We start from the raw sequence: 14,625 nt of genomic DNA, 5'->3' as shown, positions 1-14,625 counted from the left end.
TAATATATTCAAAGTATGATGCATTTAAACATCACATTAGTATTTGAAATTTGCATCATAAAAAATAGTATTTTTCATAAATACTAGTTTGTTTTTAAAAACTACACAATGCTAAAACCAAGATTTTTAAGAACTGCAGACTTCAAACAATAATCTTCTCAAATAAAAGACATACTTACATTAAATATAAGTAACAATAGCAATAAATCCAACTATGCAATGATAGATGGGGCAGGGCACTTGTGTCTACTGAGGAAATAATCTAAAACAGTACATCATATGTCAACCAGAGAAAATCAGAAGAAAGGTACCATACATTGTCAGTGCTTTCTTTTGTTATGAATCATGCATGTGTTTTTGGAGAATTCTTGTTTAATGTTTGCCCATTTTTATCCTTATAAAATAAATTCAATTGAAAGGCAAATAAAATTAGATATAACCAGTAAAAAGTTTAATTGCTAAAAATGGTACAGAAAATTGTAACTTTCATTTTAGTAACTTCAATTGTGGTTTAAAAATGAAGTATAGGAAAAAAAAAATTAGAATACTTAATATCTTAATCTGGGCAATGGTTACATGAATATATGCACATGTTAAAATTCATCAAACTGTATACTGAATGATTTTTAAAATACATAAGGTAAAAATAAATAAACATGAAGTATTTACCTTTAGTAAATACAAAATTTCACCAAAATTAATTTCTTGATTAGCAAAATATATGAAATGTCAAACACCCTAAATAAATATAAATTTAGTTTAAACTAAATAAAAAAATACACTGCTACTTAGATTTCAAAAATAAACTAAGGAAAATGAATAAAAAACATTAATTTTTTTACACAGTAATACTTTTAGTTCTACTCATCTTTAGGTTTTTTTCCTCATTCCTTCCTAAGACAATTGAGGAAGATAAATGAAATCCTTCAAAAATCTAATGTTTAGGAGTTGTAACTTTTCCAGTATTTTAAAATAGCTCTTGACCTATGTATGTTCTCTACTATTCCTTCAGATTTATCACATTACTAAAAGCTAAGACTATCCCCTAAACAATTATACGCAGTTTTTACCCATTTAGGTCATTTGTTTTCAAATTTGCTTACAGAACAGTTTACTGCAATCCCTGAATACAAATGCCCTGCTCATTAGGACTATGCTAGAAAGGTTAACTTTCAAGCAGAATCGCTAGGAAAAATTGAAAGTCTGGACTAGCCCCTAATTGAATCAACAGTGATGAATAGACAAATAGTGACTATAGAAAAGTAGAAACAAGATTACTTTCAATTTCATCCCTAACTTGGACATGCACAACTGATTCTGTTCTTTCAATATAATTGATATGATAAGAATATGGCTACATTACTAAGGATACCAAGGTACAAAGATAAAGATATTAATCTCTGGAAGTGTTTTGACAATACTGACAATACTGACAACACTAAACATTTAATATTTAACACTGCTATTTCCCAACTTTTTTTGCACACATTCTTATTTAATGTTGCCTCTCCGTATAAGAATGTAAACTCCATTAGAGAAGTGTTTTTCTTGTTGTGTTCACTATTATCTCCCTGCTATCTAAAATGGGGTCTGGTATATAGAAGTGAACAATAAATATGTTAAATCATTAAAGAGAACTAATGTTATTAAGAAAAAAAATAAGATTGAACAAAATGCTAGACCACTCTTTTCCTCCCTAAAATCATTACTTTAGAAAAAATTATGAATAGTAAATCTATAAGCATTTTAAAAGCACCTGCTTCACATTATAAAAATGAAAGATTTAGCTGAGTTCACATACTTTTTAAAATGTGTTCTATTGTTTCTATTTGTTTCACCAATAGAAGCATTAATAATATTCTAGCCAGCAAGCTATGGGATTAACAGTAAATCAGTTCTCCAAGCCTGGCTGATCTCCAAGCTTATATGGCCTGTACTCTCTTTAAGGTCTTTCCCCAGTATCTTTTCTGTCAACAATCCCAGTTTTCTGCAATTCCTAGGAGTAATAGCAATTTGCTCTCCATCATCCCCTTATCCCCTAGCCCAATATGCACACACAGTTGCAAAGTACTAACTAGTATACTCACAGTTCACCCTCACAGAGGTAATTACACACAAAGCTCACATGCAGAGGTATCCCACATACGGACTATGTGCCCTGTTGACCTGGGATACCCTCCCAAATCAACAGGGCACATTCTCACAAACAAATACCTCCCCTAAGAGACAGATGAACACCTCCCTAAAAGACAGACACCTCTTCCAAAAGCATGTATCTCCCACAGGCAGACATGGGTGCAAGTATGTGTGCAAACATGCACACACACACACAGCTACTTAAAAAAAAAATTGGAGACTCCTGCATTGGATTCTCCAGAACTAGAGTAAGGTAGTAAATAAACAGTAGAAAGGATTTAAGATTGGATCCCTGTAACATCATTTACTAGCGATGTGGCAATAAACCAAGTACCTTAACCACACTAAGCTCATTTTTTTCTCATCCATAAAATGAGAAAATCTCTAACTACCTGTAGAATTGTTGTATACAATACTATTCCCTTGTGTTTGCAGGTCAAATTCTTACTAGTTATATAAAAAGTGCAGTATTTCTTGCCTGGCCTTAGTTCATCTCCATATCACTAGGTGTTTCCAAGGGGTGGAGAGAAGTAGCCCATCTCCTTCCAGCTTGTTCCACTCAGACCCATCCTGCAACAAGTGGGGAAGGGGGATCCCTGGAAAAACCTTTGGGTCACAATAAATCATGCAGTATTCAGCTCCTGTGTCCACTAGGGCAAGGATACATTGTACATTCACAGGGGACCATTAAATATAATTCTACACATGGCCTCCAGTCCCCACCATGTTCCTCCAAGGTGGGGGCCTTGACCCTCCCCTCTGTCGAACCACAATACCCAATCATCGTCCTGTGGGGATGAGGGCCCAGGCGGAGCCTGAGTACTGTCCCCCAAGAAATCTTGCAGGGACACAGGCTGGATACGGGGCTTTGCCTCCAGCTTCCATGTCCTGGACCTCAGCAGCTGGAACTGCTGCTCTGGCTTTTACTGGTGCCACAGTTCTAATAAGATACTATTGGGCTGCCCTTCAAATTTTTCTTTCACTACCCTGGCTTTTATCAAATCAACCCACATCTGGGTTCTCGAGACCTTCATGGGGCCTTTTGCAACTCTCCTTTCAGTCATAGCCCATACTTCCTCCCAGGCTCTCATTGTTTTAACATCCCCCAGATCTGCTAAAGTACGAGTAGCCTCACTTATGGGTTGCCCTATGTGGGGGCAAGAATAGTCACTAGGGGGCCAAAGAGAGATGGGGGAGCTGTATGCAGCAACAGATTTCTCATTCCACAGTGAACAACTCCTCATCGGGGCCCTGGAGGTCCATATTATAGATGATATTTTTCATGCCCAATTCCCACAACATTTGTTGGAGCTCTGTATACGTTTTCCAGCTAGTGGGTAAATATGGCAAATCACCCTGATTAGGCCAAACTGTCCTGATGGTTGCTGTCAGCCAATCCAGAAGCACCCAATTCCCTGAGGTGTGATGAGCACTTTGCAACCACTGCCAAAGAGAAGGGTAAGTCATCAGGGACGCCAGTCGACTCTTTTCAGAACCTGACATAACAATGTCACCACCATATCCCAGAGACGCAAAAGCCATGTAGGCAGATGTTCCAATAGCTTCCGCCGATACTGCAGGCTCACATCCACCAGCTCTTATGGAGTGCTCCACAACCTGGGGTGGGGGGTGGGGGTGGCTCCTCCTCCTAAGAAGCCCACGGTGTTGTGTTTTTACTTTCTTAATTATAACTGGGTGGGCCTTTAACACGGGAGAGGCTGGTGCCTCAGGCAGTGGCCTCCGCAACAGATTGGCCCTTAGCCCCACCCCCTTATCCTCTCCTGACACCTCCTCTACCTTCTCTGGAGCTGAAGGCACCGCTCTTTCCTCCCCCTCCACCATGACCTTCTGCAACATGGACTCTCCAGCTGCCTCCCACCTCGCTACTGCTAAGGAATTTTCCAGGAACGTGACCCGTCCTCCCAACAACTCTTCCTTAAGGGCAACCCATAGGTCATCACTTAGCTCCTCTAAGCGATGCTGAAGTGTGTCACTCTCCTGCTAAAGTCTCTCTCTTTCCTCCATAACACTTTCCACTATCTAAATGAAAAGAGATCCTACAATGCCAGCTGCTACATGGCCACTCAGGGCCTCTAAGCAGTCTTCTGACGGAGAGCTAATTCTGCAGCTTCTGGTGTCTCCACTCTTCCCTAGTTCTGGGGAAGGCCCCACCCCTCTAGGAGGTGCTTTACCCTAGACCAATTCACTACTAGGGACTCCCTGTTTGGAAGCCCCACATATAGGGGTTCCCAAGTGAAGCTGCACTCTCTACCACTGCAGCCATTGGACCCTCCCCATCATTCCTACAGGCAGTTTGCCCAAGGGTCGCACCCATTTAGACAGATTTCAGGTTCAGAGGTCCTTCCAATTACCACCAGAAGTAACTCCGGAGGAAAATCCCGGGGCAAAGTCACATCTCTCTTTTGACCAGGCTGCAGCAGAAGAGAGTTCCACCTAACCTCTCCAGTCCAGATAAACCCTCACTTGCCCATCTAATTACCTACTGATATGGAGATGGACTAATTCTCTCCACCCCTTGGAATCACCTATTGATATGCAGATGCACTAAAGCCAGGCAAGAGATTCTGGAAATACTGCAATTTTACCCACATGGTTGTTTCCTGTGTTCCCTGAATTCCAGGCAAAGAGTATAGGGTGGGGAAGGGGGAGACATGTTAGGACAAATGAGTCTCCTCAACCCACTGTCTCCTGTCTCCTGTCTCCTCACAGCTTTATTGGTTCACAAGAACATCTTAAAACACACAAAAAAATTGGAATAAATTTCCAATATACAAATACAGAAAAAGTTTTTTTTAATCACACACCATCTATATACACAAAAAGACTTTTTGTTTCTGCTCCACTTCAATCTTGTTAACAATAACACTTATGTTAACTAAACATGTTAAAAAAAAAGATTAAGTCGAAAGAGTGAATCATCTAAGGAACAGACTGCAAGATTAATAGAAGGATGACGTGAAGGAGAAAATATGCTCCTAAAGTAAATCTATCTCTAAGGAACAAACCAGATGGACTTTATGAACTGAATCAGAGGCAGAAATACTGGGCCTGTTCAAAGTTAAGTGAATGTGTCAAAAGCTGGGACTTAATTCATAATAATTTGGCTCTTAGAAATAAGCTCTAGCCATCTCTTAAGTATAAGATATCTGTATGTAAGTGCCACCTTTAAGCCTACAGCCAAATAAAATATAAAAAATAATCAAGAATATTCTTTCCACAAAATTTAACATGCATAAGTAGTGTAGGAAAATGACTCAAATTTAGAATTAATTCATATTTCATAAAGTCAAAACTTAGAAGATTCCCAATGCATAACATATTGACTATCTAAAGCATAATTTTTTCCTGTGAAAAAGCTTATAGCAATTACTAAGGAAAGAGACATCAAGGCTGGTTAAACAAGTAATATTCTAAAACCATAGACTAGAGACTGTTAACAACACACAGCCATTCTAAATCACAGGAGAGACTGAAAAAGGCCTACTCCAAACTCCCACTGAATACATTATCATTTAAAGTCACTCTGTTCAAAATGATCTAATAAACAACTCTAATTGTTAGCCAGACTTTTCAAGGAAGAGTGTGCCATATATTTTATAAGAGGGGTAAAAGCTATATGGAGGCAAAGGAATGACATACAAAGAAAAAAGACTAAATAATAGTGAAGTAACAGCGAAATCTAAAGCAATTAGGCTAGCTCCAACTTATGATAAGTTTAAAAACTTTTGGAACTTTAAATCTATTTTTCCATAAAAATAAAGGTCTACACAGCAGACTCACAGAACCCAAGAATGGACTAACAGTTACCAAAGGGAAAGGGGCTGGGGAGGATGAGTGGGAAGGGAGGGATAAGTGGGGGGAAAAAAGAAAGGGGGCATTAAGATTAGCATGTATAATGTTGGGGGAGGCACAGGGAGGGCCGTGCAACACAGAGAAGACAAGTAGTGATTCTACAGCATCTTAGTACACCAATGGACAGTGACTGTAATGGGGTTTGTGAGGGGGACTTGGTGAAGGGGGGAGTCGAGTAAACATAATGTTTCTCATGTAATTGTAGATTAATGATACCAAAATAAAATAAACAAAACAAAAAAACCTCTACAAATGATAGTAAGATTCCTAGGTAAATGAACAAAAACAAAAGAAAACAAATTTAATTGAAAAGTTCTAAAATTACACAGAAACTAACCACATTTCAGAATGTCAGTGTGGGGGGCCAGAAACACAGATGGTCTTGATAGATAAGAAAAGGCAGAAGGGCTGATGGGACAGTGACTGTAATGGGGTATGTGGTGGGCACTTGATAATGGGCGAATCTAGTAACCACAATGTTGCCCATGTGATTTTATAGTAATGATACCAAAATTTAAAAAAAAGGAAAAGGTAGAAGGGTTTCCTCCTCTTCTGACTCTACTCTCCAATGACCCACCTAAAATCTTCTAGAACAGTAGTTTTCAAAGTATGGTCCTGGGACCTTTATGAGGATCCTAAGACCTTTTCCAGGGGACCAAAAAGTCAAAACTATTTTAATAGTATTATCATACCGAAATGTTTGACTTTCTTTCAGTCACTCTCCCATAAGTGAATGGCAAAGGTTTTTCAAAGGCTAGATGATGTATGGTACTTCAACATCCTGAACACAAAAGCAGAGGTGAGAATCCAATTATCTTCTATTAAGCTGGACATTTAAAAGATTGGCAAAATATAAAACAATGCCACTCTTTTAATTTGTTTTTGCTCTGTAGAAGTTATTTTTCATGAAGTATATTATTTATTTTACTATGTAATGGATTTATCACAGATATTTTTAATGAAATAAAAAGTGTTTCTATAATTATCAGGCTTAATTTTGAATGCAGTTAAAAATCAGTATGTTACATGAATAAAAGCTCCTTGGGGTCCTCAATAATGTAGAAGAATATAAAAGCTTCCTGAGATCAAAAAGTTTTGAGAATCACTATTCTAGAAAGCAAAGCCAAGGTCTGCTCTCCTTAATGCCACCGGTATGGTTAATGTTGGTAGGAGGGTTAGGGGCACAGAAAGAAGCATTTAGAGACATGTGAAATGAATATGTGGGAAGAAAATCCTAAGACAATAAGATTGTGATGATAAAAAAAGAACCAGAAGATAGTCTAGAGCCTACATTTCTTTTTTTGTTATTCATCCTTGCCATAGTTGATAAAAGAGTCAGGTAGAAATATGAATAGAGGCAAGGAAGCTGAAAAGTAAGAAAACTGCATTAGTCGAGTGAATAAAGGGTGCTAAGAAGGCAGTTTTAACCACAGTATGGGTTAGATCTGCAGACATAATAAGGTAAGGCTAGAAACATGAGGACAGGTCATTTGAGGAAAACCCAGAATAAGTTAGAGGTAAAGTAACTAAATTTAACCAAGCAAGAGGAAAGCTGAAGGACTGTCAGTCAACGGGTGATGAAATCAGAGATTTGTAAACACCAAAACTTTTAAAAAATATTTTTATCTATTATAAAATGTGAAACATTTCAAAAATGAAAACTCTGATTATATAATTGAAGACTTCAAACATGTGAAAAATGAAAACTCACCATGTTGCTTCTGCTTTGGGTTATACATTTTCCACCACCGAAAAATTATAAATCCATCCTGAATTCTAAGCAAGATAAATTATAAAAATGAAACAATTTACTTACTCATTTCTTAGTTATTATAAAAGGCAGACAATTAATAATGAATAAGAAAACACAGAAAATTTTCAACAGAACACTGACACACCCAAATGTTTCATAATTTTCCAGTTAAAAAAGAAAAAAAAAAGGATTTTCATAGCTCTAAATTAGATTCTTCTATTTACGTAAAATGTAAAACCAGATATCTTTCACAGGAAAATGAAGTGCTAACAGAAACCCTTTTTCTTTTATGTATGATATTTCTTAAAAGGTGTAAAAATTATAAAAATAAAATGCCAAATCTTGAAAGGGGAACATTAGCACTAAGGGAAACTTTAAAAATATTCCTTCATTTCTGTAATGATATATTATCTCATGTCCCAAAATAATGAACTTTTACTCTTTACTTTTAATTTACAAGTAATTTTAGAGGCTCACTTGACTGTTTTAAGTGAAGTATGAATGTTGCCAAGCCCTAGTTCCTCTCAACTAATTCAAAACATTCAATTCTACCTGAGTAACAAATTTTAAGTCACAAAAATAGAGCAAAGCTTTTCTTTTAAAGTTTACAGAAGACTGTATCAAAAGTATTTCTATTTCTCATTATATTCAGATTTGTGTTTCCCTTTCTAAGCAAAAGTAGAGTGATTAACACATGCTAAACAATTCTAAAAACTCAGAATCTATAATAAGGAGCTAAAAGATAAGTTATCAGCATCCTTGATCCTTGTTTTATGTAACAAATGACCACCATGGAACAGTCAAGTAATTTAATGGCTCAGTGTTTCATCTAGGAATGAAATTATTTGTTTCTATAAACTACCATTTAATCAACCTTTTGTCAGCCTAAACCTTGACTAAATTAACCCACTAATGGAAACACTTTAAAATACCAGGTACAACTGACTGATAAAAATGATTTTTAATTTATAGTTTTATTTGAAGCAAATCATAGTATAATCAGAAAACTTTTTACAATATTTCAAGTTTGTTCTGATGGTTTGTTTGGTTTTTTTTTTACCTAATAGACATGTCTTCTGTAATATAATAGATTTCACGAACCATGACTTTTCCAGAAAGAACAGAGAAAGAAAAGGAGCCTGTTGCAGGAAAAAGACAACAGTGATTAATGTAATTGTTTTGATACATGGTAGAACTCTTAAAGCTTAAAATAACCTTACATTCAATTTATTCAATAATTAAATGTTCTCTCCTAACTCCGTTCCTGACATCTTTACAGACTAATTTTCTACCATTCTTTCCTCAAATATAACAAAACATGCCATAAGTATCATAACCATGTACTGAGCTACTAAAAAGCCGTGAGGAAATGAAGTAGCTGCTTCATAAGACTAATTCCCTTAATTATGCACAGCTATTAAATAAACCCAAAGCAAAATGACTAATTCACCATTTTTCTCCACTAATTTGGATGACTCAAGGAACCAGTCATTGCTTCAAACTAAAGGAAGACTTCTTAATATTTGAGAGAAGTTTTATTTATGTCCACTAAGAGGCATTCAATTCTAAGGAAAGGTTCTGTTTCGTGACCCCTCACCCCCACTGATTTAGGGCTTTCCAAAGCATAAAGGTTCCTAACACACCCTTCTTTTATCGGCAAACTTCCCACTTATAAGTAATCAAAAACTAAATTAATAAAACAGGCCACAAAATGAAATCCAACTCATAGATTTTGAAGTATGAGTTATTTGAAAAAAAAAAAAACACAGCAAAAACTTCATTGAATATTAGAAGAAACTTTTCAGATAGTGCAATCTTGAGAAATTTCTATTTCCATATTTTTCAAATTATTTTAATTCGCATCTTTTATAATAAAAAAAAGTTTAAGAGTTACTACAGAAACACTTTAAGAAATAAGGATGAGGTAAAGAACATAATCAAGTGGTATTCATCTGTCATAGTGGGTGAGAGAAATTCCCATTAGATTAAACTTCCTAAAACAAAGGTAAATTTCTAAAGCTACTATCAATTTATAAAATATAAACTTATAATGTACATCTCAAGATTACACAGAAGAAAAAAATTCAGTGTTACTTAAACTTACCAATATGGATATAGCCATGTTTGTACAATCTGTTCAGAACCAATGTTAAAATAAGACCAATATTCCGAGAATTATAGTATGTGAGATAAATAATCCATCCACAGGACAAAATGGTAGCTGTTGTGAGAAAAAAAAGGCAAAGGATCACACTGTATGTGTCCTTCCAATCACCTTACTGTCTTACTAAAAAATTTGTTACTAAAAGGTCTTTTACCACATTCAGAAATGATAGGATTTACTTCCATATGGTAACAGGCCTTTTTACAATTTAATACCTAGATTTTTAAAACCAGAGGTTGATTGTACTTTATCCAACATTCCTCATTCTCTTTAGTCATTTGCCAGAAAAGCACAGATTCCAATCAGATCAATTAAGACAATGTTTCGAGTACATCTGCTTTCCTTTTTTTCTGTTTCCTTTTCTATTGCCTTATACTGTTTTAGTTACTAAACATATCAGAATTATTCTGAGAAAAGAAAGCCCATGTTTCTGAACATTCTGAAAAACATTCACATTTATTAGCCTAGAAGTTCATTCCTAAGTTATGTCCTAAAGACTACAGTCACTTAAAAAGAAAGAAAACTGATGACTTCAAATCAGAGAAAAGTCTTTTTTTTTTTCAAATCAATAGAATGCTTTTAAAAATGGAATGGAAAGAGGTGGGAATTTTAGCCTACTTAAAGGCATATCTATATTAAATAGGCCACCTTATACTATTTTGCTCTAATTGTTAATACAATAATCTACTTTTAAAGAATGCCATTGAATATACTATGGTAAATGATATTCCACATTTGGCCATTTTTGATGACCACACTTAAAAAATTTATACCATTCCTCAAACACCTAGTTCATGAATATACAAAAGGGAAAACACAGGAAAACATTTTTTGATAATAAAACTTTATTTTAGTTATCCATTTAAAAGGTATAACTATTTTCTAAGGACAGGATAAAATAAAGCAATTTAACATGTGTAACTTTTAGCAATATCACATTAAGTTCTTATATTGTTTAATGTAGATAAAACAAAGTCATTGAGAGTCAAAATACAATCCTCAGAGTAGCTTAGATTGACAGTAATAGTTTTGATGTAGCAAGTGCTATGATTTGTCCATAAAAATTATTTCTAGAATTATTCTTTTGAAATTATTTTGATAATATGTCATTATGTTTTAATTTCTGGTTGTTTTGTATTAATTTTTACTGTAAATTACTGTGTCAACAGCAGGTCGTGTGGGCCATTCAGAAAGGGAAGAGGTGTTGGCTGAGAAAGTATACTTCTGATATTAAACAATGTAGGAATTGTGACCTTCTCATTGCATCATATCCCCTCACCCACCTCAGTATCATAAGGCCTCTAATAAAACAGTAAGATCAATAAGCACTCCATGTTTTCCTGATTGCTGCCATTGTCATCCCCTTGAAGACAAGAGTTGTATATGGTGCAAAAAGACTCAGAGAACTTCCAGGTGGTAGGAGAGAGAGTAAAGAAGAATTCTGCCCCTATCTAAACTAAAAGGTAATTGTCAATGCTGCTTTTATGAAGTTCTATTTCATACTAATGCTTTGCATTTCATTTTACTATTTTTTTCATTACTGATAATTTACAATAGTTCACTCAGTCAGCTAGAAAAAATAGAATTCAAAGTTTAAAGTGCTATCCAATCCTACCTACAAATCATGAATCACTATTATTCCTTCTACACACACTTCATTCACCTCTGCCTCTATCCCTATACACGTCCTGCAGGGTGATGAAAGAAGCACAAGCATGCACTCAGAAAAAAACAGCTCTATAACCTATATAAGCTATCTAACTATTAAGGGCCTCAATTCTCCAGCATGTTAAAGGTAAAGAATAACACCTATCTTCAAAAGTTTGCTTTGAACATTAAGTGAGACAACATATGCAAAATTCCTGTGATATGTGGCACACAGAAGATGCTTAATAAATAGCATTACCATCCCTCTCTCTTGCATACCATCTTACTACACTTTCCTCTCTACCTTTCTAATTCTTACACTAAAATTCAAATTAAATAATATCTTTCCACAAAAACTTCCTGGGCAATAGAGCCTATAGTAATCTCTCTTAATATTATTTTTGTATTTCTCCCTCTCTTCTGTTGATATTCATTCATTCACTCACATTCCCTTCCTCTCCTGCCATTTAATTATAGTTTTGTATTATTTGTATTTACCTAGAAACTGGAATACTAGACAAAAAAAAATTATTATTGGTAGAGCCCACTGCCTAGAACATAAGAAATAAGTAACAGAGATGAGATTCATTAGCCATAAACATTCTATTTTACTGTAAAAATTTATTTACCATTAGAATTTATCACTCTTCTCCTCCCACCCCCTCTAAGGCAGACAAGGAGGGAGTCCAAAAAAATAGCCTTCCAGAACAGTTTCCAGAGCAAGTATTCATAGACACATAGATTAAAATCTTCTTCCAAAAATAAATACATGTCATTGTAAGCATTCCCACTTCAGCCAACTATTACTTAAAATTTGGCAGTTGTTAAACAAACAAACAAAGTACAAGAAAATATATTCTACTTACCAACGAGGAGCCAAACAACATTAGAATTGTGTTCTGTAAGAAAATCTTCTAATTGAGTGATACTAGGAACAATACTTTCATTCTTCCTTTGATCCATTACTGAAGTTTTTCCAGAACAGCATCTGAAGACCTAAAAGAGTTCAAAGGTTAAATACAGACAGAATCAGAGAATTATTAAACTGCAAGGGAAATCATGTAAGGGGGAGAAAAGGTGGATTTAATAAACGTGAAAGTTTATTAAATCACATTCTGTTTCCTTCAATGATAATTGTGTCAATACACAACAAACAACAATAAAACATGTCCACATTTCTACACAAAATAAAAGAGAATGTATCATATTTTTTATGACCTGACTTCTACATTCTAAGTATGAACAGAGACTCAGGTTCAGTTACTATGCACTGGCTCCATATCAGAGGGACATAATTATTCTTAAATCTAACCAAAGACACACATCTTAACAGTAAGAAGAGAGTAAGTTTTAATCATGTCTACATTAGACAAATTAATTTGGATGTGTCCCAAAGCTGCCACTTAGTATTATATATATATATATATATATATATATATAAAATTGTGTGGGTATGTGTATGTGTGTGTGTGTGTGTGTGTGTGTGTGTGTGTGTGTGTGTGTATACACTAAATTATAGTAATCCTTCTTAATTTCCACAGCAGCTGTGTATTTCCCACTATACCATGGGGAAACAATCTTGCTAGTTTGGATTCATTCTGGAGCTTGGACAGAAAGCAGATCTGCTATCATATGCTCAGGACAAATCACAAGATACTGTCAAATTGTGATTAGACATTGAAGAATCCATGTGTATGTGTGTGTGTGTACATATGTATGTATGTTAGCAGGATGAGCATGAATATTTTGATGTACCAAGAATGAGTAAAAAATGATTTAAATAACAGTTCTTATTTTATGATCTTAGAGACAAGAAAATTATCCCTCTGACAATACAGTATCCACATGATTAACTCAACCTACCTATAACAAAATTATCTTGAGATAAATGAAAAAAAGGCTAAAAAAAAGCTACACTTAATCACAAAGAGACCCTCACAGTTAATAATCCTTTAAGACAAAACATCTTAACATATTTTTACAGAAAACTAAAAAAATATATTTTACAACAGGAAGAGTATAAGAGGACAACTTTCTAGTTAAAATTCAGTACAGTTGCCTTGACAACTTCCTAAAAATGTTTTTCTGTTTACTCACTACAAGTCCTGTCTTCAGAGATCATAAAAGAAATTTAAAAATCAGATGAGACAACATTGCCAGACACCATCTACAAGAGATTACCATGTTTCTCATTTCTACAAGTTGAAATGTTAGCAATTTAGAGGCAAAATAAACATCTCTTTTTTAAAAATGAGGAGCTCAATAACAAAAGGTATATTGTTAATAATGATATGAAAACCTAAAAGCAGAATAGCTAGAAAAAAATTTTAAATGTTTTCATTTTTCAATAACCCTGTTTATCCATGAGTTAGAAAGCGAGTAAAATATGTTCTCATATTGAACAAGACTGATGGTAGTCAGAGGCAGGGGACGGGGAGTGGAGGAAATGAGTAAGGTGGTAAGAAGATACAAACTTCGAGTTATAAAATGACAGTCCTGGGGATGTAATGTACAGCACAGTGACTATAGGTAACAATACGTTTTGGAGATCTGAAATTGCTAAGAGAGTACATCTTAAAAGTTCTCATCAGAAGAAAAAAAAATTTATAACTGTGAGGTGATGGATGTTACTTAAATGTATCGCAGTAATCATTTTGCAATATATACATATAGCATTATGTTGTGTACCTATAACTAATGCAATGTTACATGGCAATTATATCTCAATAAAACAAAAAAAATGTTCTCATATTTTTCAAAGCTTTAAAAAAATCTGTCATTTAGCAACTTAAAATTGGAGGCTAACTTTACAACATGAGCTTTTTCTTTCTTCCTTTTTGAGTTTTTTAAACTAAAAAAAAAAAAAAGGAAAATTTTAAGGGGAGAAAACACTTCAAAAGACCTATAATCTAAAACTAAATATTCACATATAATGGTTTAGAGATTACACCCATACCTATTTCATACTTATTTTTACCATTTTACAGATGTATCACCAGCACACCACTGAAGATGAAAAGGTTACCTACTGACTCCTGGTGATGTTCCATGA

At 34.7% G+C, this 14,625-nt stretch overlaps 1 protein-coding gene across 4 annotated transcripts in view; it reads right to left on the bottom strand.

Annotated features, from left to right (window-relative positions):
• The window catches only part of BLTP1 (bridge-like lipid transfer protein family member 1), a 216,933-nt gene that overhangs the window by 188,031 nt on the left and 14,277 nt on the right, over positions 1 to 14,625 (bottom strand). For all 4 annotated transcript variants that reach the window (XM_057502585.1, XM_057502588.1, XM_057502589.1 and 1 more), the window contains exons 3-6: positions 12,440 to 12,569; positions 9,867 to 9,983; positions 8,823 to 8,901; positions 7,721 to 7,785 (exon numbers count right to left, since the gene is read on the bottom strand). In XM_057502585.1, coding sequence (XP_057358568.1) covers positions 7,721 to 7,785; positions 8,823 to 8,901; positions 9,867 to 9,983; positions 12,440 to 12,536 — 358 coding nt within the window. In that variant the 5' untranslated portion in view covers positions 12,537 to 12,569. The remainder of the gene's footprint in view (positions 1 to 7,720; positions 7,786 to 8,822; positions 8,902 to 9,866; positions 9,984 to 12,439; positions 12,570 to 14,625) is intronic.

This window comes from Manis pentadactyla, chromosome 5, assembly GCF_030020395.1.
Source record: "Manis pentadactyla isolate mManPen7 chromosome 5, mManPen7.hap1, whole genome shotgun sequence".
NCBI lineage: Eukaryota > Metazoa > Chordata > Mammalia > Pholidota > Manidae > Manis > Manis pentadactyla.
Note: the sequence above shows the minus strand (reverse complement) of the source record. Positions and strands in the feature narration are given on the sequence as shown.